Source organism: Hydra viridissima, unplaced genomic scaffold, assembly GCF_058129835.1.
Source record: "Hydra viridissima isolate aposymbiotic clone 2 unplaced genomic scaffold, HvirCarnegie_v1 scaffold_10, whole genome shotgun sequence".
Lineage (NCBI taxonomy): Eukaryota > Metazoa > Cnidaria > Hydrozoa > Anthoathecata > Hydridae > Hydra > Hydra viridissima.
Genome location: NW_028324309.1, coordinates 15,255,097 through 15,281,971, shown reverse-complemented (window position 1 = coordinate 15,281,971; position 26,875 = coordinate 15,255,097). Strand labels below are relative to the sequence as shown.

Here is a 26,875-nt window from a genome sequence, read left to right as displayed (position 1 = left end):
AATTTCATTTTGGGCCTCATTTTTCTCTTGTCTGTTGGTCCGTTTTTACCAACCCTTGATTTGCTAAGTTGGCCTACAACAAATACTTAGGTGCACATACTTACATTAACATTTAATAATTTATTCGTGGCCTTTTTGGAATTTTCTTCAAAGTTTAGTGAATAAAAAATATTTTTGATTTGTGTGCAGTAATTCAATTTCTTTTATTCCTCATGATTAACTTTACTAATTATTAAAACTTAAATTCTTTTAAAATTTATTTAGAGGATTAACTAGCAAAATAACTATTTAGAGAAATAAATTAGCAAAATATAATTTCTTATGTTTTGTTTAAAAACACAAATGAAAGAAAAAAAAAAAATTAGTATCGAGATGTTAGATATAAGTTAAATGTAAATATAATATATATCCTTGCGTTTCATTTCAGATTGCTTTCTTTTTTTAAGTTTGATAAAATTGTATCTAAAATAAGAAGTTTTCAGACGAGTAATTATTTACGAGTATAGATACAGTTATTGATTTTCTTAAAAATAAACCTTCCTTCGATACAACTGCACATTTATGTTTGTGACTGTCTGGGGTGCACAAATATAAACTGTTGTGGCTTAAGTTTAATGATCTGACGTCCATTAAGTTTTATATAATTGTTAACTTAAAGTTCATTTAGATTAATTATGCTTCATATAAATTTTAGTTTAAAGTCTACAAACTATAAAGCATAATTATCAGCTATACATTAAAAAAAAAAAAAAAAAATTAAAAATTTGTCAAACTGTTTTTTTATTGCAATTTATATTTAAATTACATTTAAAGTTTTAAAATCAAATAAAAATCAAAGGTAAATCAATTTTTTGCAATCATAAGACACAAACAGCAATTAAGTATTTGATTATACTTTTGGATTTGAATACTGAATATTGAATAATTTTTCACTAGAATTTCTACTAGAAAGCCTATTCGATTCCTCTCTTGATTGTTTATATAAAAATGTCATTTATGCAGGGCAAGTTTAAAGAGCGTTTGGTTCGTTAACTCTTTATTAGCTCAAGCTCATAAAACATTATTAGCCAAATATTTTGGTATTACAATGTTCCCCCTTGACCTCTGCCGTTTAAACCAAAATTGTTTTTATTATCGCCTAGCAGACACGATGAATTAACGTTGATAACGTTGAAACAACGTCGCAATCCTAAAATCTACCAAATTTCGACGTTGAAATAACGTCGTGTGTCTGCGTGGTAATTGGATATTTATCATGAAAATTGCTTTAAAAGCTGTAAATTTGACTATCAAGCTTACAGTTTTTTTCTGCAACTCAATGCAAATTCATGATGACTCACAACCACTTAAATCCGGTAAAAAAACTAACCGTATTGACATTTTTTATGCATCATTATTTCTTTCTACCAATTTAATAGTTGAGTTTAGAACTATATTAACAATTCAGTTCCGATTTATTTACAACTTTTGTTACAATCCAATAATAGAGTAAACATTGAACATGTAACGATATAAAAAATGAATCTAATTATAAACAAAAACACGCCCCCCCCACACAAATATTTGGAATACCGAGATTTGTCCGGTTTTCCCTAATGTCCGAAAGAAAGTTGTACGGAAAAAGAATGAGCTTCCCAAAACTAACACATTAAAATGGCCGAGAGCACAAGTAGTGATGAAGATGAAAGTAATCACTCTTGTCCAACAAATCTTCATATTTTTGATTTTAAATACAAGCGAGACGAAAGTTTGGATAATTTATATACCTCTATATGTAACGAACTTATAACATATTTGTCGGAAAAAAAAAAAGATACTGAGCAAAGTCTTTCAAGTTTATGCACTGATGAAAATGTTGGAAGCATTACAACAGTTCACAAGCTACTTGAAATAAAAGATGGAGTTCAATCCTCTGTTTTAAATAAAAAATATATATGCATTTTAAGGACTAATGGAAAATGTAGTAGAACCTTATTTATAAAAAATGGAGTTGATAAAAGAAAACATCTACTTGGTGATCATGATAAAAGCTCCAGCAGCAATGCCAAGTTAAAGACGTCAATAACGCAACGAGAACCATCTGATCAAGGTGTAGGAATTAAAAGCGAAGTTGTTTTACATAAAAATGTTGATAATGTGTCTACAATCCTACCATCGTCTGGAGCTATGCAGATAGAAGGGATTGATGAAGAAGCTTTTCGACAAATAGCTCAAGACCCCACTAGTAGTAGTAGCAGCGATGTAGGAGGTGTGTCATATTTACAGACTGATAACACATTCATACCCTTTTCTTTATCAGCTAATATGCGGATAGCTCAAAATTATCGCCTACCTAGATATTTTCCCTATACCCAGCGCAATAGACAAAGAAGTAATCAAACACAACGAACAATCGGCAGAGGAAATATGATACATATTCCATGTAGTAGTAGTTCTTTTTTTTATGGAAATGAAGAACCTGGAGAACCATCTCCTATGCAGATTATCAGTAATTGCCCTCCAAATATGCAGGAAATTCCTATAAATGTAGTTGTAAATAGCTCATTTCCTTTTGAATTATCATCTGAAGTACCACCAAGCAGAAATGATATTGAACCAGGAATCACTCAAGATCAATATGAATACTTTAATACAAACAGCATGCCTCAGTTTGACTTAGAAGAATCATCAGTTTCCAATTCTAGTTTATTAGATAAACTGCCATATGAAACAAATGAAAATAGGTCAGAAAAAAACTACTTAACCCAAAATTCTGCCTGTAAGGACAATTATAAAGAAAATTTATATGATATTTTGAATGAAAGGAGTTACATGAAACTCAGCAGCAAAGTTTTGGGAAATGAAGTAGTCTGTTGTGAGGTAAATATAATTTTTGTATATAAGGATTTTCAGTTTAAAGAGAGAAGAGTTCTTTGTTCCATTAATTGCCTAAATCACTTTAGAGCCTATTTAAAACTTCTCTGTATTGTTTATTATCAAGAGTTGAATTTTAATTTTTGCTAAATTAAAATTAGTAGAAATTTTCTTTAACAACAGTTTAAACTCTCTAAACAGTTTAACATTTTTAATGAGAACACTTTCTAAATATTTTTTCTCCATTTTTATTTATAGTAACTTTTAACAAGGACAAAAAAAATTCATCAAAAAAATCCTGATTCAAAATTAAAGGGATGAACTAGGGTAAAATATTTTACTTTAAATTTTGGTAAAATGTTTTCATTTATAAAAATTTTTTTTTTTTTTGAAGAAAAAAACATTTTTTAACCATGAAATAAAAAACATATTTAAAAAAATATTTTTTAAGAAATATTTTTTAAATAAATTTTTTAATAGTGAATAAATGGTCTCTGAAGAATTCATAAAAATGGAAATTTGGATTTTTTTCTAAGTGTTTAAAAAGAAACTGTATTTTTTGAATAATTTATGTTATCTATTACTATCATAACTGGTTAATGCTTCTAGTTTGAAAATATCACAAAAGAAAAGTAGTACTTTTGATGAAAAATTCAATTTTTTTTTAAAAAGAACTAATTATTTAACCAAAAACAAAAAGCTATTACTGCTAAATTTCAATTTTTATCAGTAAAAAAAAAAAAAAGACAATAAAGCTGCAAAAAATCTAAAGTTAATTGGAAATAAATTAAGTTTGTTAAGATTGAAACAATTAAAATTTTGTAATATAGTGTGAAAATTACATTAGTTCAGCCTGGAAAATACAAGGCATTGAGGAAAAGATGAGAGTCTAAAGAAAAATTTCAAAGATATAATAAATATTAAACAAAGGGTTTTATATTAGTAGAACAATATAAAAGAAGTGCAAGTTGTTGTACTAAATGTTTGTTATTAAGAGCACTAATTTGGAGAGTATAATAAATCAGGGAATCCAAGAAAGTGTAAGATGAACATTTGGATTGCATTGAAATGTTGCTGATTGCTGTTTGTGGTCTTATTATATATGCAGGAACAAATGTTAGAATGACAATTTAAAACAGTTGGTTTCACATAATATTGAGTGTCAACACCATATGAATGTGGTTATTTTTGAACGTCTCCAAATAGTTCATACAGTATTTTATTTTTAATCAAATTTACGAAATTTAAAAGATTTTAACAGTGATAAAAAAAATTACTAATTACTTTAAGTGTCTTGTATTTTTGAAAAAAAGAAAAAAGAAAAAAAAAAAAAAAAAAGAAAAAAAGAACCACAAAAAGATTTTTTTTTTAATTTTAGAATTTGAAAGTCCAATCTATATATTCTATGGAAAGTGGATTCATCTTGCTAGATTTGGATGGTGTTATTTGGTTTTTGAACAACAATGAAGAAAACCCAGTTAAGCTGGACTATGAATGGAATGGATCAAATGATAAAGTTGTTTTAGTTGGTTGTAGCAGTTACAGAATAACTCTACTTCTTTTGTCAAAGAAACTTGTTACATTGCATGATAGTTCCTTTCAATGTGAGTAAGATGTACAGTTTAATATATATTTAAATACTTGTAAAATATTATTCCTGTATGATGATCAGTATACTAGTGTGATTGCATCATAAACATTACATATTGCAATTTTTCTTCCAAAAGTCACTAATTCACTCAAGCTTATTGCTGAGTAATGTTAAAGAGAGCAGATTCTGGTAAATATACTTTTTAGTGATTTTTTAAATATGGTAAATAACAATTCTTTTAAAGCAAATTTAATGTAAATGTCTGGTTTTGCTCATTTTGCAAGGTACTGTAGTTTGTACAAAGATAATACAATGATGGTACAACTAGTTATTTTATGAGCAATTAGTTTTTACTGACAAAAAATCAGTAACCATAGTGATGAAATTATCTTAACTAGTGACTTTAATCAGCACAAAAATGATAACATGGTGCAATCAGTTTTGACACTCTTAACTCCATATTGGAGCATCTACATCTTTTGTGCTATTAACTCCATATTGGAGCATCTATATTTTTTGTGCTATCAAAAATATATGTGTAGAAAATTTAAAATTATTATTTTATTATAAAACAACATTTCTTAAGCAGTGAATATTCAGTTTTTAAAAGTATTTACCTCATAAAGTTGCAATTTTAGAAAATGATCTAATAATGTTTGAAGTGAGATATTTTTAATATCTAGATGTAAACAAAGGAATTTGGCCTAGTTTAATTCATATACTGACACATGATCCAGTTGCATTTGATGAGTTGTCTCTAGAAACTATTGTGGACATTCAGTGTTCATTTTTATACACAGTAGTGCACACATTGTCTGGGAAGGTCTTTTGGTGGTAAGTTTTTTAAATATGTATACACTTGTATATTGTTAAATTATTTACAATTTTTAAAAATGACCATTTCCCACACAAATTATTTTTTTAATATTCTATCATTTTTTTTACAGGGGTTTGGCACCTTCCTCTGAGAGACATGGTCATAAATCTTGTAAAAACACCATCCCAAAAAACTCAGAAAGTGAACTTAAAGTTGGTGATACTGTTATGCTAGGAAAATCAGAAAAGCTTGAAAAAGGGGCACTTGTTTTTAATCATAAATTAATGAAGTTTGGTGTTGTCATACCCAGTCCTTCAAATGAAGAAGGCAAACTTAGTGATTTTTCAAAGAGACATGTTCAATTGATTGATGTAGAGGCAAAACCAGTACCTTTATATGAAGAACATCATGATATTTGGGATGTTAAAAGTTTTGTTTTCTTAGAAGAGGAGAACAAGTTGACTGGAAAAATTATAAGTTTTGATGGACCATATGCTATTGTACAGATTAAAGAGGCATCCAATGATTCTATGTACTCAAGTGATGCACTTAAAGTCTGCATAAAAACATCATTAGAAAAATTAAGTGAAGATGCAAATATTTCTCAAAGTCGATATCGAAAATATTTATATTTTAAACCTGTTCAGGTATTTTGTAATGATAAATATACTGTAGCTGCTGTAAGTTGTTCTGAATCAGGAATAAGTTCACTATTTATACGCTCAAATGACAATCATGCTTTTTTAACTATCCCAAACTGTGAAAACTCTCATTCTAACTGGTTCACTTCAGGAAACATTGGAGTAACAAAAAACAAAAATGTTCTATACTCTACCACAGTAGAGTTTGAATCTGTTGATGCGAATGAAGCCAATTTATGTCTAAAGAGTAATGTTAATAAAAAACTCCTGGAATGTAAAAATATTCAAGAGGCTTGCAAGTTAGATTTCAGAGATGATTATAAAGATGCTCTCTCTAAAGCAAAGACTTTTGAAGAATTAGAGTCTTTAGTGGAAAATCAAGAACGCTTACCTAAGATTTCACGATCATTCTCAATGCCTGTTACATCTAATTCACTAAAGCGAAAATTAAATTCCAACACTTCACACCCTTTATGTTCTAAAAACTTTATTAAACCTAAAATATACTCTTTTGTTGGTGCAGCTTCAGGCACATTAAGTCTACTTTTTGATAATAAGGAATGTTTTTATCCTATTCGTTTTGATTGTTGTCTTCGAGAACCTCCTTTGTTTGAGATAGAACCAGTCATCTCATTTGCATTGTTTGAGCAAAGTTTTGTAGGCACTGACGAAAATTTGCTAACTATTGTTGTTGGTAAGATATTTTTATAAAATGATTTTTTGTGTGTGTTCATTTTTTATTTTTTTTCTCCAGCTCAATAAAGTTTATTGTAATAACATAGTTTACTGAATTTCAGTTGTGAAAGAAAATGTTCTGGTTAGAGCTATTAAGACTGGTCATAAAAAAGTTGTCTGCAAGCTCCTAAATGAGGTAGTTAATGGAAGTAAGAGAATGAAGATGACAGAAAACTTTATGACCATTACTTCAAGAAGTGAATTACTGAGTGATATGTTGAATGAACATTGCAGCGGCAACCAAAACATCATGCATATTGCTGCAAGTAACATTATGAAAACAAAAAGTTCAAGTAATTTTAACATCGAAATTTCTAAAATTGTAGCACACTTTTAAAATCATATTACTTTAAAATCTTCATTTGATAAAATATCCTAAACATGTTAAATAATAACATTTGCAGAAGTATCTGATTGCAAAAGTTTCTTTTTTCTAAAGTTTCAAAGTAAAAAATTTGATTTTACATATATATTGACTTAAATTTAGCATCAATTGCTGGTAATATAATGGATGTGAGAAGCGAAGAAGAAAATGTTGTGCTGCAGGAGATTTTAGAAAACTCAGCCTTGTGGGATAAAGTTAAAGAACTGGTAAAAAATCAGTGCATACTTAAAATTTTATAAAGCATAGTTTTAAAAATTTTTCAATAATTTAATATGATAAAAGTACACTGAAAAATTTACAAAGAATTCATCAATTTCATTAAAGAGATATAAAAAGACATTAACAATAAATGAAGTTGGCAATCAGTCATAAAATATGCTTAATGATTGTTGTGGAGTTTTAACATTTTACTTTTTCTTTAACTTAGTTTTAAAAAAAGATGATTTTATAGATATACGTGTGTTAGGTTGCTACCCAAAAAACTGATGATATTTACTGATACCTCTATACTGATAAAGATATCTTCTAAGATTATTAAATTATAATATTGATATTAGATATCTTAATATTGTGAACAGTTTTAATCAGCTTGTAACAAATACTATTAAATAATTTGTAAACATGTGGTCAATTGTTTGCCTTTAGAGCTTAATGTTGTTGCGTTTTTGAAAATTATGGTAGTGTTTCTCCATAACTTGAAATTTTGTCTTCTGCTGTCTTGCTTGTCTTCCTTGTAATTTTTATTTACTCTATTGAATGCCTGATTTAAGGCCATTTTTATCTCAGCAGCAATGTTAACACCTTTTATACTTCTCTCTTTCTGCCAACAATGTCATCTTGATTGTTAAACAGGAACTATTGGGAAATATTCAATGGACAAAGCTGTTATCTGTTTACACATTTATGGTTAAATCCTCAGATTCAAATATCTGTAAAAAGTGTCATGTCTTTTTTAGATTGGAGCTTGACCATGATCCATCCTAGCTCTGACAAACCTATCTTTTCTCTCATGACCAAAACAAAAGCAGATTAATTTTTTTAGACTTTGCATTTCTATTTATTGCTTTTTCACAAGTACTTTAAAAGTGTATCCATATACTTATCAAAATCTTATATAGGTATTTGACTTATAAACACAGGCTCTGTTTTAACTTTTCCTAGTTGGTTACCTCCTGTATTGATGAAACTCTCACATTAATTGATAAAGTTGATCCATCAATACTAATCATTACATCTTGTTTTTCACATTTTATTTAACAACAACGTTCAAATCAAACTAAATTTGATTGAAATGTGTTTTTTTAAGATAGAGGTTTTTACTTAATGATGTCATTAACAAATATTAAAAAATTATTTTTTCACATTGTTTTTTTCAGATTAATTATTATATTGACAATTTTTTTTTTTTTATCTATCCTAGAAATTTAAGTTTAATTTTTTAAAATAACATCTTTCAGCTGAATCAAAGAAGTATTTCACTATCAAGCTTTCGAATTAATATTCAACAAAAAAGTGTCAGAGACATGTTAGCTTGTTTGACTGCATATCAGCTCTGCCATCCACCAAGCTCAGTAGAAAGCTTCAAAAACCTGAATGTAATTGTCTACACTCTTTTCTAAAAATAGAGCAAAATGTAGAAACTCACTATAACTGTTCAAGGGCTGTTTTATCCATTTCTTTGTTAATATTTAATATTTAATCCATTTCTTTTTTAATACTATTTCAATATTCATATTGTGCTATCCTTATTCTCTCTGTACTCAGGCAGCAACTCAAATCCTTTAAACTTTAAATAAAATATTTTCTTTACACCTGTGAATTCTGTAATACATATTCTTGATGCATTTTTCTAAGATATATCCTTCTTGTTGCATTCTTCTTGCTTCTTTTTAACTTCTATTACAAACATAGGCATTTTATTTAAAAAATGGTGTGGAAATCTTCATCTTTTGGAATGTGTGCTTTTTCTTAAAACTGAATAACTTCAAAAGTTTTCAAAAGTTATTCAGTTTTAGGGAAAAAATACTGATGAAAAAAATACTTGAATTAATATTTTGTTCATCAGTTCTGAGGAAAATAGAAAACAAGCAATACTATAATGTCATTTCTTTTCTTAACCAAGAACAGCATACAAAAACTGTGATGCTGAGCTATGACTTCACAATTCAAAAAAAATGAAATACAACAATACACTTATAATACAAATCATTAAAGATATATATCTGAATTGATTATGATATGATTTTAAGAGTGTCTAAAATCATCAAAGTTAAATGATAAAAGACACTGAAAGACAGTTTATATGTAACATTCTAACAATTGAAATATTTGATAGTGGTAAATATAACTCTTGAGATTACTTGTTTGGCTATCAGTAAATGTTAATTTTTTAGATTTTTCTATTGTCATGACACCCTAATGTGGGATGCATATGTGTATAAAAAAAAAAAAAAAAAAAAAAAGGCAACATTTTGTTTAAAAAACAGACAACATTTTAAGAAGTTATCAGATGGTGTCATAAGATGAAAAGGAAAGCAAAATATGGTTATTAAATGTTTAAAAATGTGCAAAAACATTTTGTAATTCAAAAAACCTTAAATTTTATCAGAGATAATGATTAAAATGTGACTGGGAATTTTCTTTTAAATTTTTTCAAATAAAATTAAAATCTCTGATGTGTCTAAAGAAAGTTTTAGGCTTTTTTTTTAATTTTATTTTAGTTTATAAAATTATTATTTAGCTATGTCAGCGAGATAGTCATGGTTGTACACCATTCATGCGAGCCATAATGACACAGAATCTGCGTGGAGCTTACATGATACTTGAAGCTATCAAAGGAAATAAAAATAAAAATAAAGCATCTGACTCTTTTGGTAGATAACATTAAATACTTTTACCTTGATTCTTGAAATTTTAGTTTGTGAAGTTTATTTATTGCTCTATTAATAAAATACGGTGCGTTTTATATAGAAAAATATGCAAATTTTTTTATCAAAAATGTTTGCAAAACTATTACACTGGTGATCTATTGTAAGTTTTAATGATATTTTCAACAGTATTACACTAGTATGATCTATTTTTAATTTTAGACAAAGAATTGTTAGAGAAAGCCATATTTATGCCATCTTCTTGTGGATTAACACCTTTGCATTGTCTAATTCATAGTTCTTCAAAGAAGCCTTATTCACAACAATGGTTTAACACTTTGAAAGTGTCAAATCTTCCTCAAAACTATTCTGCTCGATTACTTTTAAAATTGTTCAAATCACACTTTCCATCAGTATACCGTGCTATAATGCCTATTCCTAAACCCTATTGGACACAGCAATCTGTCAGAGATAAATTAAAAGGTATAATTTAACTCTATATTCTTTATGGTGTTAGAAAAAATGAAATAGGACAAATGGTGTTTTTATAGTAGCACATTAATCTTTTATTTTTTTAGAAAGAAAGAACAACCAAGAAGATTTGCAATTTAAAAAAACCTTTAGTAAATCACCATCTAAACGACCTCCTGTTTCTCGTGCATCAATAATTCCAGGATTAACATTTAGAGCCAGTCACTACCATCCAAATCAAGCTGATGTTATACGAGCTAATGCAAAAGAAGGTGTTTTTTAATCTACTAGATAAATAAAAATAGGTTTAGACAAAATAATAGTTTTGATAAATATTTACTAAACATTTCATGTTTTTTACCAAAAATTTCAGGTCTTGTGATGTTTGGTGATCAGAATGAAATGTTTCAAGCTCTTGCTGAGATGAATAACTATGCCTTGTTATCAAAAACTGCACATCCAAGTGGTGCACTTCTTTCAGTTTGTCAGCATATGTTACAAGTTCAGCAATATCAAGTTTGTTTATTTTTTCTAAGATTTTGTTTAAAAAAAAAAACTACTGTATAATACAATTTATTTTAAGATTTTCAATAATTAGTTAATTTCTTGACAAAATTTCAAATTTCCCATTAAGTAACTACTACAGCCTTTTACAAAGTTTTCATAAAGTTCTAAAATAACATTCAAGTTTTCATAGGAAAGTGCTAAATCTGAAAAAGATGAAATTCAGACCCCAATATCAACACCATGTTCACCAAGTCCACGTCCACTATTGGAGTTTCGGCGAAAACTTGCTGCCATGCATAGTCTGAATAGTATGCACAAAACAGCTTCTGAACCTAATCATCGTGAGGAGACTATCAGCAAGGTAGGTTTAACTTGTATCAAATTTGTATTTATTATCTTTTATCTAAAACTAATCTTTAACTAACTAAAAGTTTAAATTACCAAAATTATTTAGCTTCTCTAGCCCTCTTTAAAGAATTTATAGCAAAAATTTAATAATAAAAACTCAAGAACCTGGGGAAAAAAAAGGCAAAAAAAAATATTTAAGTTTGTTGTTCTAACAATCTTATTTTTGGGTATAATAAGTAACTTCGTAAAGTCAATTGAAATGTTTGTGCACTGTGTTAAAATAAGAATTTCTTAATCAAGAATTTATCTTTGTAAATTATGACTGATTTGAAATGTTGCATTTTAAGATTTTTTGTGGCTTTTTGTGGACAAGAAAAGTTACTTGAGAGTTCCAAACTGTTTTCTTATCAACACCAATTTCTTCAGCTAATTTGTGTGTACTTGATGAAGTCTCAACATCCAAAGTGGCTTACGATTCTCACTAGTTTTCCAGATATTGTCTTTTTAAGATCTAGATTACCTTCATTGAAATGCTTGAACCAATTTTGTACCCAAGAAACCAAATCAAAAGCACATAAATATATATATATATATATATATATATATATATATATATATATATATATATATATATATATATATATATATATATATATATATATATATATATATATATATATATATATATATATATAAAGCAATATTGTAATACAGTGCACATACTTTTTCCTCAACTTAACATAATAACTTTGCTTGAGTCGATCTTGAATCAAGTGAAAAGATCATATTATAAAAGTTTGTTAACTGTTATAATCTATGAAAACAAACTTTTATAATATCTTGTTATAAATGTTTTTAGCTTTAACATACTTTGATCAGATTTTGCAAACATCTTACCATTGTTAATTTATTCATTAACTATCTTTTCTTTTCTTTTTTTTTTTTATCCAAATGGTCTCAAACTTTTAAAGAATATAACAACAAATAGAATGCTTATTTTATATGTAAAAAAAAAGAAAAAGTTAAATATTTTAAATATTTTTTAAAGCGATTAATTTTTACCTGAGTTTCAATTAAATTTCAAAAAATCTGAGAAATCCACTGATTTGTTTTTTTTGTCTAGTTCTGTTTCAAGACTGTTTAGCTAAAAATATAAAAAAATGTTTATATAATAATAAAAAAAACAACAGCTTAGGAAAAGTAAAAATGAGTACAGTATTTTAAGGTTAAACTCTTGTCTCTAATTGACCCCTTTAAAGAAAAGACATGAGAAAAGTTTATGAAACTTGATAACTGTAACATTTTCAACAAAAAATTTAAAAAATAAAAAGTTTAATCCACAATTTATATCACTGGTTTGATTAAAGATCAAGTTGCATTTTTGATAGTTATGATAACTGTATGTTTATAATTTATGATCTATTATAAAAGTTTGTTAACTTTATTATTTGTTTTTGGTTTTAGTGTTTTGATGATATCATGGTTCATTTACTGCTAACATCACTTATTTCGACTGACCCTAATGTATGTTTATTATCAGGTTTCTAATTGCTTTTCTTTTTGTTCAATAACTTTTAAAATTCTTAATGATAGTTAAATATTAATCTTTTATTTCAAAGATTGCACTAAAATCAAACAAAGAAGGTGAGTCTGCTTTTTGCTATTTCATAAAAACTTACCCACGTTACTCACCTTCTCATCTCCATAAACTGTTTCTCAATTGGAGACCATGCAATTCTCAAAGCTGCAAATATAACCGCCATGTTGGAAAGCTTACCATAACGCCACAGATTTTTTCTGAGTTTAGTTCTTTGAAAAAAATGGAAGAAAATTTGGGTAAAAAAGATGCAGATGATGATCAACAGTCAATTATATTTAATCCAATCTTGGCCAGGCGTGGCCTGCAGTCTCGTAGTAGATCATTAAAAATAAATGTTGATAGCAGTTCTTCAAGTGGTGACATGTTGCTTGGTAGCCCTTCTACTCCAAGCATTAAACTGTTGGAAAATTTGAAATATGGTCCTATAGAACTTTCTGCTAGTACAGGACTTACACCTCAACCCTCTCGAAAATCTGGTGCAAGTAATCCATTCTTTTCATCTTCTGGTTCTGAAAGCTCTTCCCATTTATCAGCTTCTCAGTTGAAAATGTCTGGCAATAGTTTATGTACTTGTCATCTCAATAAAGCACGTTTATTATGGAATACAACATTTGAAGCATCACATTTTTTATTATCTAAAAACTGGCCATCTCTTGTTTCAACTATACTCTGGAACTGGAACAATGATCGTCAAGATGTGGTTTCATGTAATAAGTTAGACACATTTACTTCTAATCTATTGCTTAATCCATATAGCATTTTGCTAGAGGTTTTAGTAAAAACATTAATTGAGGAATTTACATCAAATCCTATCAGCAAAAATGTACCATTGTTTTCATCACTGCAATCAATGAATCCGACTGACAATTTTTCTGGAAAGACATTTACGGCACTAATACCATGGCTGACAGTTCAACGATTTGTTAGGTCTATTGTTCGTCAACTGTCTCTTTTTCTCAGCAAGAATACTATGTCAGAAACTAATTTAAAGTACAAGATTGGTCGCTATGCAAACAAAAATCACTTGAAGAAAGAAACTAGAATGAAAGACAACCTATGGTAAAGCTTTATTTATTGTTATTATTTTGTTATTATTATTAGTATTATTGATTATTTTTTTTCATAAAAAAAAGTTAATTAAATATTTGATTTAGAAAAAAAAAATACAAATAAGTTTCACTCCTTCAAACTGATGTTGCCATACCTCTTATGATGCAGTCTTGCTAAGCAGACGATCAGCTCCACTCTTGTTCACTTGCCATAATACATAATGGTAGTGTGAAAAATCTCTATATTGCTTGTTAAATTGCAAAAACACTCATTTTGAACTCTTAAACTAAGAGAAGAAAACCTATTTATCTGTTGATGTTGTTTTTATAGTCATAACAAATAGCTTTATTTTAAAAAATAATTTTCAAATTGCAAGCTTTTAATACAATTATTGTATATAATTTAAAAAATAGAGGATAGGTATACTGGTTAATTACCAGTAATTAGGATAAATAATATTTTTTTACTAATGTTAAAAAAGGTTTGAAATTAATTATTTTTTAATAACTTAATTTAAAATTACTTCCTGTAGAAATTTTTATAAATTTGTATAAATCTCCTATAATACCTGCTATTATATTTTAGTGAAGTGATGATTTTTCTTCTGACAGTGTTTATATTTTTTCAGCTTGTGTTTGAGAGCATTCTCTTGGATATCTGTTAATGAAATCTTAAGAGCTGCTATTTCAATGCTAAAACCTATTCAAAATGGCACAGTTAAAGCACAAGCAAAAGGAATCATCCATGATCAGCATCAACTATCTGGAAGGACTGGTCTAGGAAACACAAGTTAGTAAATATTTTTATTAAATGTTTTTTTGTTAAAACAAATATGATAGCAATAGCAATGATGGTAGTGATGAGCAGTAAATCATTCAAGCCGCATAAGAGGATTATACATGCTAATAACCCCATGCACAAATGGAATCACAGAATCCTCCTATGTCGATATTTTTAAATAACAAAGCAGCAAATAATAAGGATCAAAAGAAAGTGAAAAACTCAGCCAAAAACTCAGTTTTATCAAAATTTAAAGGTACCACTTAAGATAAAGACTGAAATTGTAAATTCAAAACATGAAAAGTTTTGATCTAAAAAAAAAGAACCTTGAAGTTCACCATTAAAGTTTGATGACTTAAAGTTCATCATTAAAATAAAAAACATTTAAAAAAAAAAAAATATCCAATAAGAGACAAAATACAAAATACATGTGATCAGAAAGAGGATTTTGTCATTAAAAGCACTTTATATGTCAAAATTCAAATTTGATCTTATCAATAACCCATTGGTGTTGCAAGAGATGCAGCATAAGTAACCACAACATGATTAAGAACCAGATGGTTATTACAGTTTCTATCTGTAATTTGTGTAGTATTTAGACTAAAAATGTTATTTAGATTTGCTAAAATTTTTATTTTATTTCATAGACTTACAGATGCATGTTTCATCTACTAGGATGTCATCAAATAGTCGGCCAATCGTAATTCGTTGTGCTACCAGGTATAAATACTGTGACTCAAGTTCAATTTTGTACATAATAATCTGTAACAAATTCAATATGCAATTCACAGCTGAAGACATTTTTCCAGAACAGTGATTTATTATATTATCAGTGGATACCACTGAGATTTACAACTGCACTATTTATAATAAAGGGTAATAGATAAACAGTGTATTAACTTTTGCTATCTCTTTTTAATTTTTAATTAAGTTTTATTTATGATTTGTTTAATCTTAGGATTACAGGGGCTGATGCTTCTCTTCCTCCTCCATCTACCAATATGTTACCTTATAATGAAAGGGAGCGGCTTTCAAATTCATCTTCTCCTAGGTTAGAGGAAGATTCTTCAAGCAGTGATGAAAACATTGATGATCCCTTCCCCCCTTTAAATCCAAATGATAACCTTGACCTATATGAGGTAGAGTGGGCACAAGTTCAAGGAACCAGTGGTCCAAATTCCATTAACTGGGCAGTAGATGGCCATATTCGTGTAAGGAATGAAGTTTCTAGAGTGCTTCCCCCACCTCCAGGATTGGTAAAGAAATAGTTTTTATGTCTTTCATACAACTTTTTTCCCTAAAATAATACTGATAGTTTTCTTAAGCATAAACTTGATGAGTTTCGAAAAGATTCACTTTGTTTTAGATACAAGGTCAATCTAAAGCAAAAATAACTTGATAACAAAAAAAGTTTGGCTCTGGTTTTTAGTTAATTCTTTTAATACTAAGTAGGACTTTTAAATATTTTTAGAGTATGGTTTGCTTATTAAGATATTTTATCTTTTTTGTAGTATATTGCTAGCTATTTATAACTCTATTTAAAAACTTTTCCTTAGTCCAAACAAAAAATGATGTAAAAAATGTTTATATACATGTCTTGTCAGCTAATTTAGCTTACAGCAATTTTCTGCTACCACTATTTAATGCACTATGTTGATTCTTTGCAAAATTCTCTTTTTATTCTTGGTAAAGATGTTTTAAAGATTTTCGTATCACTTTTGGTGTGTTTGAAAAAAATATAATTTTATATAATAGTTTTAATTAAGCTTGTTTACTTTCTTCACATTAAAAGTGAGTATTTAAAGTATTTAACATTTTTCAGTGGAGCTTTGGTCAACATAACCAGTTAGCACAGCAGGTTATGAACCTACCATCTATTCATGCTGGATATCTCTACCTAGCACGAATGTTTTGCAGGCTGGTTAAAGAAGCTACTGATATTGCTGTTTTTTTGACTACTGAAAATGTGCAGGTAACATTTTTCCATGTAAATATTTCAAAAGAGCTAATATTCATAAAATATTTTTAAACCAATCACTTGCCACAAAAAAACTGTGTGAAAGGAGTAATGTTTATAGTACTTAAACAGTTTTAAGAAGTTTGTGACAAGAATTAAGGTAGCTATTTATAAAATTATACACTCTTATTGCACACATTTTTTATATAATGTATTTAAACTCTAACTCAAAAAAAAAATAGTTTGCTTATATTTGTTTCTATAATATGAAAGGTTACATTGTCACTTGCTGCAAACTTCTAAGTGATAAATTTTTAAAAATTGACTTATTTAAATTTTTTTAAATTTCTAAGTAATTGCTTTTACATTTTTTTATTTGATATCATTTTCTCTTTCTGAAAAAAGAAGAAAAGGAAAAATGTAATAAAATTTTATATTCTAAGAACTCTGGGGTTTTTGTACTACAACCAATAAAATTTATTGATGAAGTGGAGTTAGAACTAATGAAAGAAGCAAACAAAACCTTATCTGGAAGCTGGATGTGGATGTTTACAATTTTAGATTCTCTTGAAAAGCAACTTGAAATTGGTCAATATTTTGATACAAAGGTAAGGATTTTTTGAGTTTGTAAAATATAAACCATATATACAATTATTATTAACTTATATACTGTAAATAATCATATAACATATATATGATTATATATATATACATATCATATATATGTTTTATATATATATATATATATAACATATATATGATATGTATGTATATATAATCTTTGTGTGTGTGTGTATTAGGGTGGTTCAAAAATAGTCCTAAATCAGTGCTACTCCTCTTTTGGTGATGTTCATCACAAGTAATCTAGAATTAAATATTTCGCAGATACCTGAACTCCTTGAGGCAATTTTCAGTCATATTACACAAATTTTGAGGAAATGGTTATAAGTCAATAGGTAAAATACCTTAAGCATTCTGTAGAGGCATTATTTTCAAAGCATAGACCAGCTAACTCATCTGACAAATACTGTTAATGTCCTAACATCTTCTTTACTGTGGCTTTTTTACTAGTTGTCAACTGTAAAGCAAAGATTGATTGAGGTTTTGCTGTCACTAATGCTGAATTATCAATATCTGGTTAAAGAATGAAAACAGGCAATAAGTCAGTCTATATGTTTGGGTGTAGAAAATTCCATAATACGTTTTCCATCATTCTAGCGAACTGTTAATTTTTTACTGAAAATGATTCCTTTATAAGCATAGTTTTATTGTGCTATGACTATATGCTGAGAAGTTGTTATCCTCACCTAGACTTGTTACTGTGGCTATGATGATAAAGATTGTTCTTCTGTCACTGTTATCGTACCTTTTTTTTTTGGAAATTAATATATTGTGATTGTAAAAGCAATCTGTCTTCCTTGACTGCTGCTATTTTCAAAGCTTTGACCTCACCAATATCAAAGAGTTTTTCTAGTTACGATGCTCAAGCACAAATGCATTCTTGTTGTAAATGAAGTTCACCTTTTTCTTTCCACTCATTCTAAAGCCACTCATTCTAAAGCTTTTTAAACTTTCAATGATAACAATTCAGGTTTAACTTAAGATTTAAAAAAGCCTTAATGCTTCTCCGTTGAATGGGTTAATGCTTCTCCATTTAACAAAAGTTATAACATCTTTGCAGAATCATTATGATAAAAATTTATTTTTCTTCAGAATAAAACTAATGTTCACAAAATAAAACAATTTTTAGATAAATTACTAGATAATTTAATGTATCCCAAAATAAAACAATTTTTAGATAAATTACTGGGCAACCAATTACTGGGTAAACTAAAAAATAGGTTTGTTAATCAAGAAAATTTAAGCTTGATGTCAAGTTGCTATTTTTTATTATTAACATTACATTTATTTTGAAAAATACCTGGCTTAAAACAAAAATTGTTAAGGAAATAATCAAATAACATTATGCAGTTTAATGACAAATAACATAACAACATGGTATTGAAAGATGTCACACAATTTTTATGCTTTCAAACCTGTCATGAATATGATATGGACATAAAATGAAAGATATTGTTGTCAATTGACAATCTCTTGTTTGGATTGCATATTGTATTAACAAGGGATTTGCAAATTTCAAAAATACCACCATATAAGCTTAAGTTTTTATACGTTTTATAAATGCACATGTGTTAGATTAAGGATTTTAAGTTTAGATAAATTTTACATAAAAACTAAACAATTATCTTATACCCATGGTGCTACAATGGGTTTCTATCAACACATTACACCAGATAAAAATGATCACAATTATTATTCCATTGGAATATCAACAAAAATTTGTTTTCAACTTTTTGTTAGAAATGATTTTTTTTTTCTATAGGGAACAACTGTCAATTATAGGGGGGAGATTTTGTTGTCATTCCTATTTTAGACCACCCTAATATATAAAAACTTTATGTTTAAATAGTTATTAGGAAAATTTGCAATTTTAAATGTTATAAGTGCTATATCTTGACAGCATTACGTCTTACGTTTGCGGAAAAACACCCATGAGGAGGAAATTGCAGGTATTGGGCGTCCATCTACAACACATATGTATGGTTCTAGTCCAGAGGAATACATGATACATCTTCTAAAGCATGACTCAGGTGAAGACAAGGATTCTCTCCCAGTCCTGGACTTGTTTAGGTATTTTATTTTTGTGGCTTTCAAAGTTTTGATTTAATCTTATCTTAAGCTTTTTTTTTTTAAAAAAGAAGCAGTTTAAAATGCCATAAAAAGAGTTTTTATGGTATTTTAAACTGCTTTTTTTTTTTTTGCTTTTTTTTTTCTCCATTTTTTTAAAACAATAGTTGTTCTTAGATAAATCCTACAGCAATATATTATACTAAAACATATTTTAATTATAAACTTTCATGGCACAAAATAAAACTTAAAAAAAAAATAAATTACCATACATCAAAATAAATGCTTAAAAAAATAGCTACTTTATTATTTAAAATGGAACCCCCACGTACTTTTAACAATATCCCTTTTTTACAAGGTATGCATTTCTTTTGCATTGGTTCTACTAGAATGTTGCCTTTAGTTGATTGTAAAGTTGCTGAAATCTGCTTTCATGGCTTATCACTACCTTTCTTTTGATGTTAAAAGTTGTCTTCTTAATCTATTAAGTTTTAGTCCCTGTCCTTTAGCATGTAGATCTTATGTGCTCGTTGATATTTGTTGAGGCTTTTGTTGGTATTTCAACCATATTCTACATTTCCATATGAAGAACCTTCTGCTAAATTTTTTTAACTGTTTGGCCTCCGTTTTTCTTATAGCTTGTATGAGTAATAGGCCTGGGTTTTAGATAGCTGTAAGTCATGAAACGACAAATATTTATTGATTGTAAAAAATGAAAGGTGCAGATGCAAAGTTTTTCAAAACTAAATAAAGGTTTTTGTTATTTTTTGATAAAAGTCATTAGGAATTAGTTTTTTGTTGACCCGTGAAAAATATATTAAAGTTTGATTAACTTTATTATTTTACATTTGTAGAGTTCAATTACAAAATAAAATTGCTAGTATGAAAATTAAAAAAGTTCTTTAAAAAACTGATTCAAAAAGATTTTGTTGACTGTCAAACTGATGGCATTGAAACATTGAAAATTTGAAACAAGGCTTTAATAAACTAATAAATAGGTAATAAAAGTTTTCTTTTGTCGTAAATATCAAAAGTGAAACAAGATGGAAAATGTTTTCTATACATAAGTCAACAATTTCATATTTTCCTACTATATATTATAGTTCACCTCTGTTTAAGTAAGTGCAATAAAATAAGTGCATACAATCTATGGTTTAGATCTTTATTATTGTATGTCTTTTAGCTATGAACATATTACTTATGTTTTGGATGCTTATCTCTACACTAAGAGGATGAAGTTGTTTGACACAAACAAGGCAAATGTTAAAACATGCGAACCACAAAATGCCCCTTTTGATTCTACTTTCTATGGAAGTGTGTTGAGTTTTTTAAAAGAAAACCAGTGGAGTAAGTTTAGACAACATATTGATCAGAATAAGTATATTGCTAACAACCCATCTGTTTGGTTGGATAAGACAAGGAGTCATATAATAAGCAGGTTTGATTTATATTTTTATGCATTTATCATTTGTGCATGTGTGTGTATACTACATGGGCCTTACTGTAAAGTAAAAGAACCCTCCCAACAAACCTATAATTTGACTTAGATAATGAACTATAGCAAAACAAAAAATTTTTAAGCTATTGATCTTAAATGATTTTTTTAGTACCTTAATTTTTATTTATATAGATTCTAGCACTCTATGTAAACCAATTTCAAAATTTACTATATTTCTATTCTATTTCCATTTTGTTGATAGTGTGTTTTATTTTTGTATCACTTTTAGAACACATTTTTTACTGCTTCATTCAGCTAAATCCTTTTTACTATATTTACTTTTCATAAAATATTTTGAATTAAGATTTTTTTAAATTTCTTTCTCAGACAATCAAAATCATTTGCTGATGACTCTACAGAATGGAAACGTGTAATAGATGCGTTCACACTACTTTTTTTGACCGAAGGCCCCGGGTATGAGCGAGAAAGCTTCCTTGCTGCAAAGGCTGGTGCAGCTGGTCGTATATCCAGGTATCTACTTTGACTTTATTTTGATGGTTCAGTCTGATAAAAACTTAAATGATTTTTATTTGGTTTGTATTTGAATAAAAACATTAATCTTCAAGATTCAATAATTTTGAGGTTTGATTTTTTTTAAGATTTAAAGCGCCAATGTGCAAGTATTTTCATAAATGAAAACAATTTTAGATTTCAGCGTTCATTAGCTGCTGTGCGTGGCAGTGGTAGTAGTGGCGGTGATCAAGTCCACATGTCCAATAATCAAGAAAACCCTCCTTTGCTCATGAACATTGATCGGCTTAGACTTCTTGAAGATTGTATGGAGATTTTAATGCAGGTTGCTTTTTATTTGATGTTTCAAACTTTTAGACTTTTGATTTTCTTATGAATAAAGCTTTGATTAAATAAGAACTTCATTGACTTATTTTTTTTTTGGAAATAAAAAATTTTCTTGTATACAAATTAAAAAGTAAAGCTATGGGTTAAGAATTATAAAATGTCTATGCCCTGCTAATAGCATTATTTTAGAAGACAATAATTCTGTCAATTTGAAAGTAACTCAATTTATTGAAAAAATTTGAAAGAAATTTATTTTATTGAAAAAAATACCATTTGCTTTTAATGCTTTTCATAAATTGTTGTATAATGGATCAAAATATATTTTCATATAATGTTTTTTGTCTAATTTCTTGTTGCTTAGAATATGGACACTCATCCTTTTGGAAGTATACGTGTTCGTTTTGAAGGGGAGGAAGGTACTGGACCAGGTGTTTCAAGAGGATTATTTCCAGCTTTAGCAAATGCACTAAAAAGTGGACAGAAGGTAATCACTTCTGATTTCTTTTACTATTATTTTTCTTACTAAAAATTTTCTGAATGAGTTATTGTTATTGTTTACAGTCAACACCTAAAAATTTTTTAAGAAAAAAGTACAATTGTTTCAATTTTTCATAAAATATTTATTATGGCATTAATGTTTGGAAGTTTTTAGCAAAATTTTATCAAGTTTTATTAAGTAAAATCTTAAATCTTAATTATCTTTAGTGATGTTTTTTTTAAGTTTAATTTGACCACAATTCATCAATATGATTATTACCATAAAAGTTTGACAAAAGTATTGAATAAAAATTTTATTTCTTTAAAGTTATTTGAATAATAGAAAAGTTAACAAACCATGTCCAACCCCACTTTTTCAATGAAGTCTAAAGCATTTTCTTTCAAAAACTTTCACAGAATAAATATAAAAATGGTTGAGAAGCTCAGAGCGTAAGGATTAATACTTTTGAGACTAATGTTTAGAGCAGTAAGATTATTAATTACCTCAAATTAAACATCCTTACATAGTTGTTTATCCTTTTTTGTTGCTCTTAAAATGGCTCCAGATCTTCATCTATAGAAGTAAGAGCATGAATTTTATGATCTTTTAATGCAGACTACTCTTTCCAGTGTGAACAAATAGATACTCCACGAATGAATCACTTCTGTTTGTATTGTTCCTTTACTTCTACAGATGATGCATGCTTTTAAGCTGCTAATCTAAGGTCAAATTTTTGAAACTTGTTGAGAATAAATTGGTTGATTCTAAAAGCTAAGAGAAGAATAATGTCAAAGTATCAAAATATATACTTCTTACTTATACTATTAAATTATAGAGCACATAAGCAGATGTTTTGATTAAAATTTGATCTTTTTAGTACAAAGACTGGCCAGTAGAATTTTTTGCAGAGTACGGCAATCTTCCATCACAGCGTGGGATCTTTTCACCGGTAGGCGGTCACTACAAATGCTTAGAGGTGCCAACTGCATATTTCTGTGACCCAATGACTGAGGTAAAAAGTGAATGTTGTTTTGTAATTTGGTATATGTGTTTGTAAAAATTGGTTTGATTTTTTTTTTTTTTTTTTGATTTTGGCAGGAAAAACGTTACAACGCATTCATAGCACTTGGTCGATTCCTTGGGTTGACCTTGTGGTTTAACCAAACAATACCATTAATTTTATCCAGGCCTGTCCTTCTGTTTTTGCTTAACAGGTTGGTTGCTTTTCTGCTGCAAACATATTAAGAGTTTTCCTGTTTCTTCTTCAATGCATTGTTCATTAAATTTGCTTTCATTCAGGGAAGAAGAAATTACATTTGACGATCTTGCATTCTTTGACTCGTTATTGTATGAGAGTTTTTCACAAATGATGCATGATGCATTTTCCTCTAGTTGTTCTGACACAGACTTTGAAGCCTGTTACTGCTGTTCCTTTCAGGTATAGAGTGCCTTTTAAATAATTAAAATCCTATATCTACTGTCAAAATTTCTGTTATGATCAGTGTTGCTTTTCCTTCCAATTGGTGAATTTTTTAGAACGGCATTTAAATAATTTTAATCTAAATATCATTCGATTAAAAACATTTTTAAAATGATTTACTTTTGGGGTCCTAACAAGATATCTATTGACAATCATCTTGAAGATTTAATCCAAGATGGAAAGAATTGTCCTGTTACGAAGTCTAACACGCTGGATTACATAAGGTAGGAAGTTTTCTTCTATGGTATCATCTATGTTGATTTTCATACATATGTCATACATATGCTGATATAGATAAAATCGCATTAACATTTATGCCTTAAAATCAGTATTTTGAGCTCTTTTCGATTATCACTTAAATCTTTAATGGCGACCAGTAAGAGTAAAATTCTTTTACTTCAACTTGTTATTTATTTTATTTTTTATTTATTTTTTATTATTTTACATGGTTTTTAGACTTTATACAAAACATTTATTAATATCGGCAAGGGAAAATGAGCTGCTCGGGTTACGAGACGGGCTTCAGCAAATGGTTCCCAAAGATCTACTTGACACCCTCGAGCCTGAGGTTACCACTAAGCTTTTTTGTCTTTTTTTTCTTTTAAATATATATTTATTCTATACAACTTGTTTCTTTATGTGTGTTCAGGATTTACAACTAATTCTCTCGGGAGGACCAGACGATGTTAGCTTTTCGAGGTTGCGGTCTCTTATTACCTTCAGTAATACCAGAGCTTTTTCAAAAGAACTTTTAGAAAGATATAAAAGGTGGTTTTGGAGTATTGTCTACAAGATGACGCCATTAGAGCGCCAAAAACTGCTCTACTTTGCAACTGGTTCCGCAATGCTACCAGCATTAGATAATCGAGTTGGAAGTAATGGTGCATATATATAAATATTTTCTTCGATTGTTTTTAATTGGCGTAACGTTTTTTTTTTTTAAATTAGTAAATTTTGTATTGCCTTAAATTTTCAACTTTTAGAAGAGCTGGCTATAACAGTGGACATCATTGACACTCTTAATAACTCAGCACTTCCTATGTCAAGTACATGTGGCCAGCGTATCAGCGCCCCTCTTTATCCTTCTAAAGCCATATTAAAACAAAAACTACTTCAGGCCATCGAATGTGAAAGTTACGGATTAGGTTAGAAGGTCTTCATTATTGCTGTTCAATATTCAAATTGTGATCGTATGATCGCAAACAAGCGCGACGATTCCACATAGTTACAACATGGTAGATGAACTTTTGTTTTTCAAAATACGATAATTGTTCGCTTTGAAGTCTTCAAACGATTTGATACTCTTTTAAGAATGCTCAGATTTCCCGTCAATTTTCTTCACTTCTGGCTCTTTTAACAAAGTAACATTTTCATCTGCTACTTGTTATTTTAATAAAACTTTAAAAACCAATAATTGTAATATGTATAAAAAAATTTCACAATAATTTTAGATTAAAATAATGAAAAAAAATTTTTTTTTTCGCAATTAAAAACTTGGCTGCCCGTAAAACGTGTTTGCTTTCTATTTTGTTGTCCCCAATAGAGACCTTTATTATTATATTTTATCCCAAAAGAAAAGTTTTTTTTTTTTCTGTGTCAAGCTATTAAAACGCTCACTTGAAAGAGTTTTTCCCCAACATTTTAAATTAGACGAAATTACACGATGTTTTCCCCGATGTTTTAAATTACACGAAATTAAACGATATTTACAGTATAAATAGAATTAGAAAAATAATATCCTCTATAGTATCCAAAAACGCTTCTCAAATGATTCAATTTATTAAGAAAATTAGAATAGCCTGGTATTAAATAAATTGCATCATGAAATGAGAAACTTTCAAATTATTATGGTATTAAGAAATTTATCTTGCACATGAGAGAATACTCTTATGTTTTTTGCAAATTTAAAAATCGATACTTTTGGCGTTAGGAAAAAAAAAACAAAAAAAACTGCATTAGAAAACTACCAACTCGGAAATATCAGCTTTGAGATAAAAAAAAAAAAAAAGGACTCTTTCACCTAAAAAAAAATTTTTTTATTTAGATTAGTTAAAATTTTGGAATTTCAGATGTTGAAAGAAAATGAATTTTGATGAGTCATTTACAAAAATAACCATCATTTTTAACTACTTTATTACAAAACCGTTATATGCTAGTAAGTTTTGTTAAAAATTTATTTAGTGAGGAAATAATGTTCAAATTATATTTTTGGAATTTATTTTTTTTATAAATCTAATTTATGCGTTTTTATTTTATCGCTGGCCAAAATGAAGCGAACTAAAGAAAGTTGCTCAGCATTTAGGAAAGAGGTGAAGGCAAACAAGTTAAAATTACTAAACGAGTTAAAAAAACGAGTTAAATTCAAAAAGAGCGAAAGGTATCTCTTCAAATACTTTAATTGAGAATCTTCGCAAATATCACCCCCAGCTCTTGAATCAATTTCTGAAATACTAATCTCTTCACATTTAAATGGATATCAAAGATCGATGACAAAGTAGCTGAAGAAAACATGACGAGTCTTGACTTGAAAGATGTTAGTTTGTGGCCAAGCTTCATTAACAATAAAGCGCGAGTTTCACTGGTCGTTGTGTGATTCAACATTTAAATTCTGATGTTGCTAAAATAACATTTTATCTTGTTTTGGCTAAAAACTCAGTTAAACTCAAAGCTTTCATCAGCTGTAAAAAAATCTTTTTGTTGGACAATTATTTACTCAATTTTTATTTTCAGCAATCTCTTCATTGATTTTTTTCGTTGAATGTAAATTTTCAAAAAAAAAAACAAAAAAAAACAAACTGTAATTTCATAAAGTGTAAAAAACTTTTTCATTTCTGGGGGAGGGGAGGGGGGATTTCTATGGGAGTTCGTATGTCAAACTATTCATCCTCTGAGCACTATTTTCTAGGAAATAGAGATTGTGGCAAAATTTGTTCCTTGACTGTTTACGCAATTAGATCAATCAAAAAAAGACCTCAATGGATGCCAAAACAGAAAAGGCTTAATAATGAGTCACGCAGAGAGTTTTCTGTTAAAAGAAGAAAATTACCAAAGTTCGACATTTTTCTGAACGACAATGGCACACCAACAATTGGTGAAAATTTAAACTATTCAGTTATATACAAAACAATATACTAAGATTTGGTATTAAAACCTGTGAAGGGGAGACTTTTTTTTTTCTTCCCAATGCCACACAGGAAATAGCCGGTTGCCGGTTTTCATAATACAAGAAAATCTCTTTTCATGTGCACGAGGTCATTTAAAACTCTTGAAGGCGTTTCAAGTAATATTTTTTTGTTGGAAGCAGTCAGCTTTTTTAAAATTTAAAACAGAT

At 28.3% G+C, this 26,875-nt stretch overlaps 1 protein-coding gene across 2 annotated transcripts; it reads left to right on the top strand.

The window, feature by feature from the left end:
* The first annotated feature begins 1,584 nt into the window (after positions 1 to 1,584).
* On the top strand, positions 1,585 to 25,054 carry LOC145181479 (uncharacterized). 2 transcript variants are annotated; one of them, XM_090065402.1, is made up of 30 exons: positions 1,585 to 2,859; positions 4,232 to 4,457; positions 5,128 to 5,278; positions 5,392 to 6,596; positions 6,700 to 6,930; positions 7,125 to 7,228; positions 9,763 to 9,895; positions 10,112 to 10,372; positions 10,468 to 10,632; positions 10,734 to 10,876; positions 11,058 to 11,228; positions 12,680 to 12,739; positions 12,835 to 13,874; positions 14,494 to 14,654; positions 15,293 to 15,365; positions 15,604 to 15,901; positions 16,468 to 16,617; positions 17,046 to 17,210; positions 19,124 to 19,293; positions 20,474 to 20,728; positions 21,116 to 21,259; positions 21,437 to 21,584; positions 21,948 to 22,070; positions 22,942 to 23,076; positions 23,163 to 23,278; positions 23,364 to 23,502; positions 23,683 to 23,768; positions 24,001 to 24,112; positions 24,194 to 24,419; positions 24,528 to 25,054. In XM_090065402.1, exons 1-30 carry the CDS (start codon positions 1,654 to 1,656, stop codon positions 24,692 to 24,694), a joined length of 7,764 nt encoding a protein of 2,587 aa, XP_089921528.1. In that variant the 5' UTR covers positions 1,585 to 1,653; the 3' UTR covers positions 24,695 to 25,054. The 2 variants fall into 2 exon arrangements, with proteins under 2 accessions (XP_089921528.1, XP_089921527.1); XM_090065401.1 differs by having other exon boundaries at positions 24,194 to 24,425.
* The last annotated feature ends 1,821 nt before the right edge of the window (positions 25,055 to 26,875 follow it).

Bases quoted from the DNA above. Each gene is read 5' to 3' on its own strand.
- LOC145181479 (XM_090065401.1), top strand. From the start codon at position 1,654: ATGGCCGAGAGCACAAGTAGTGATGAAGATGAAAGTAATCACTCTTGT. The intron at 9,896-10,111 runs GTAGATAACATT...TTTTAATTTTAG, and splicing joins TAAAGCATCTGACTCTTTTG to ACAAAGAATTGTTAGAGAAA. The intron at 11,229-12,679 runs GTAGGTTTAACT...TTTTGGTTTTAG, and splicing joins GTGAGGAGACTATCAGCAAG to TGTTTTGATGATATCATGGT.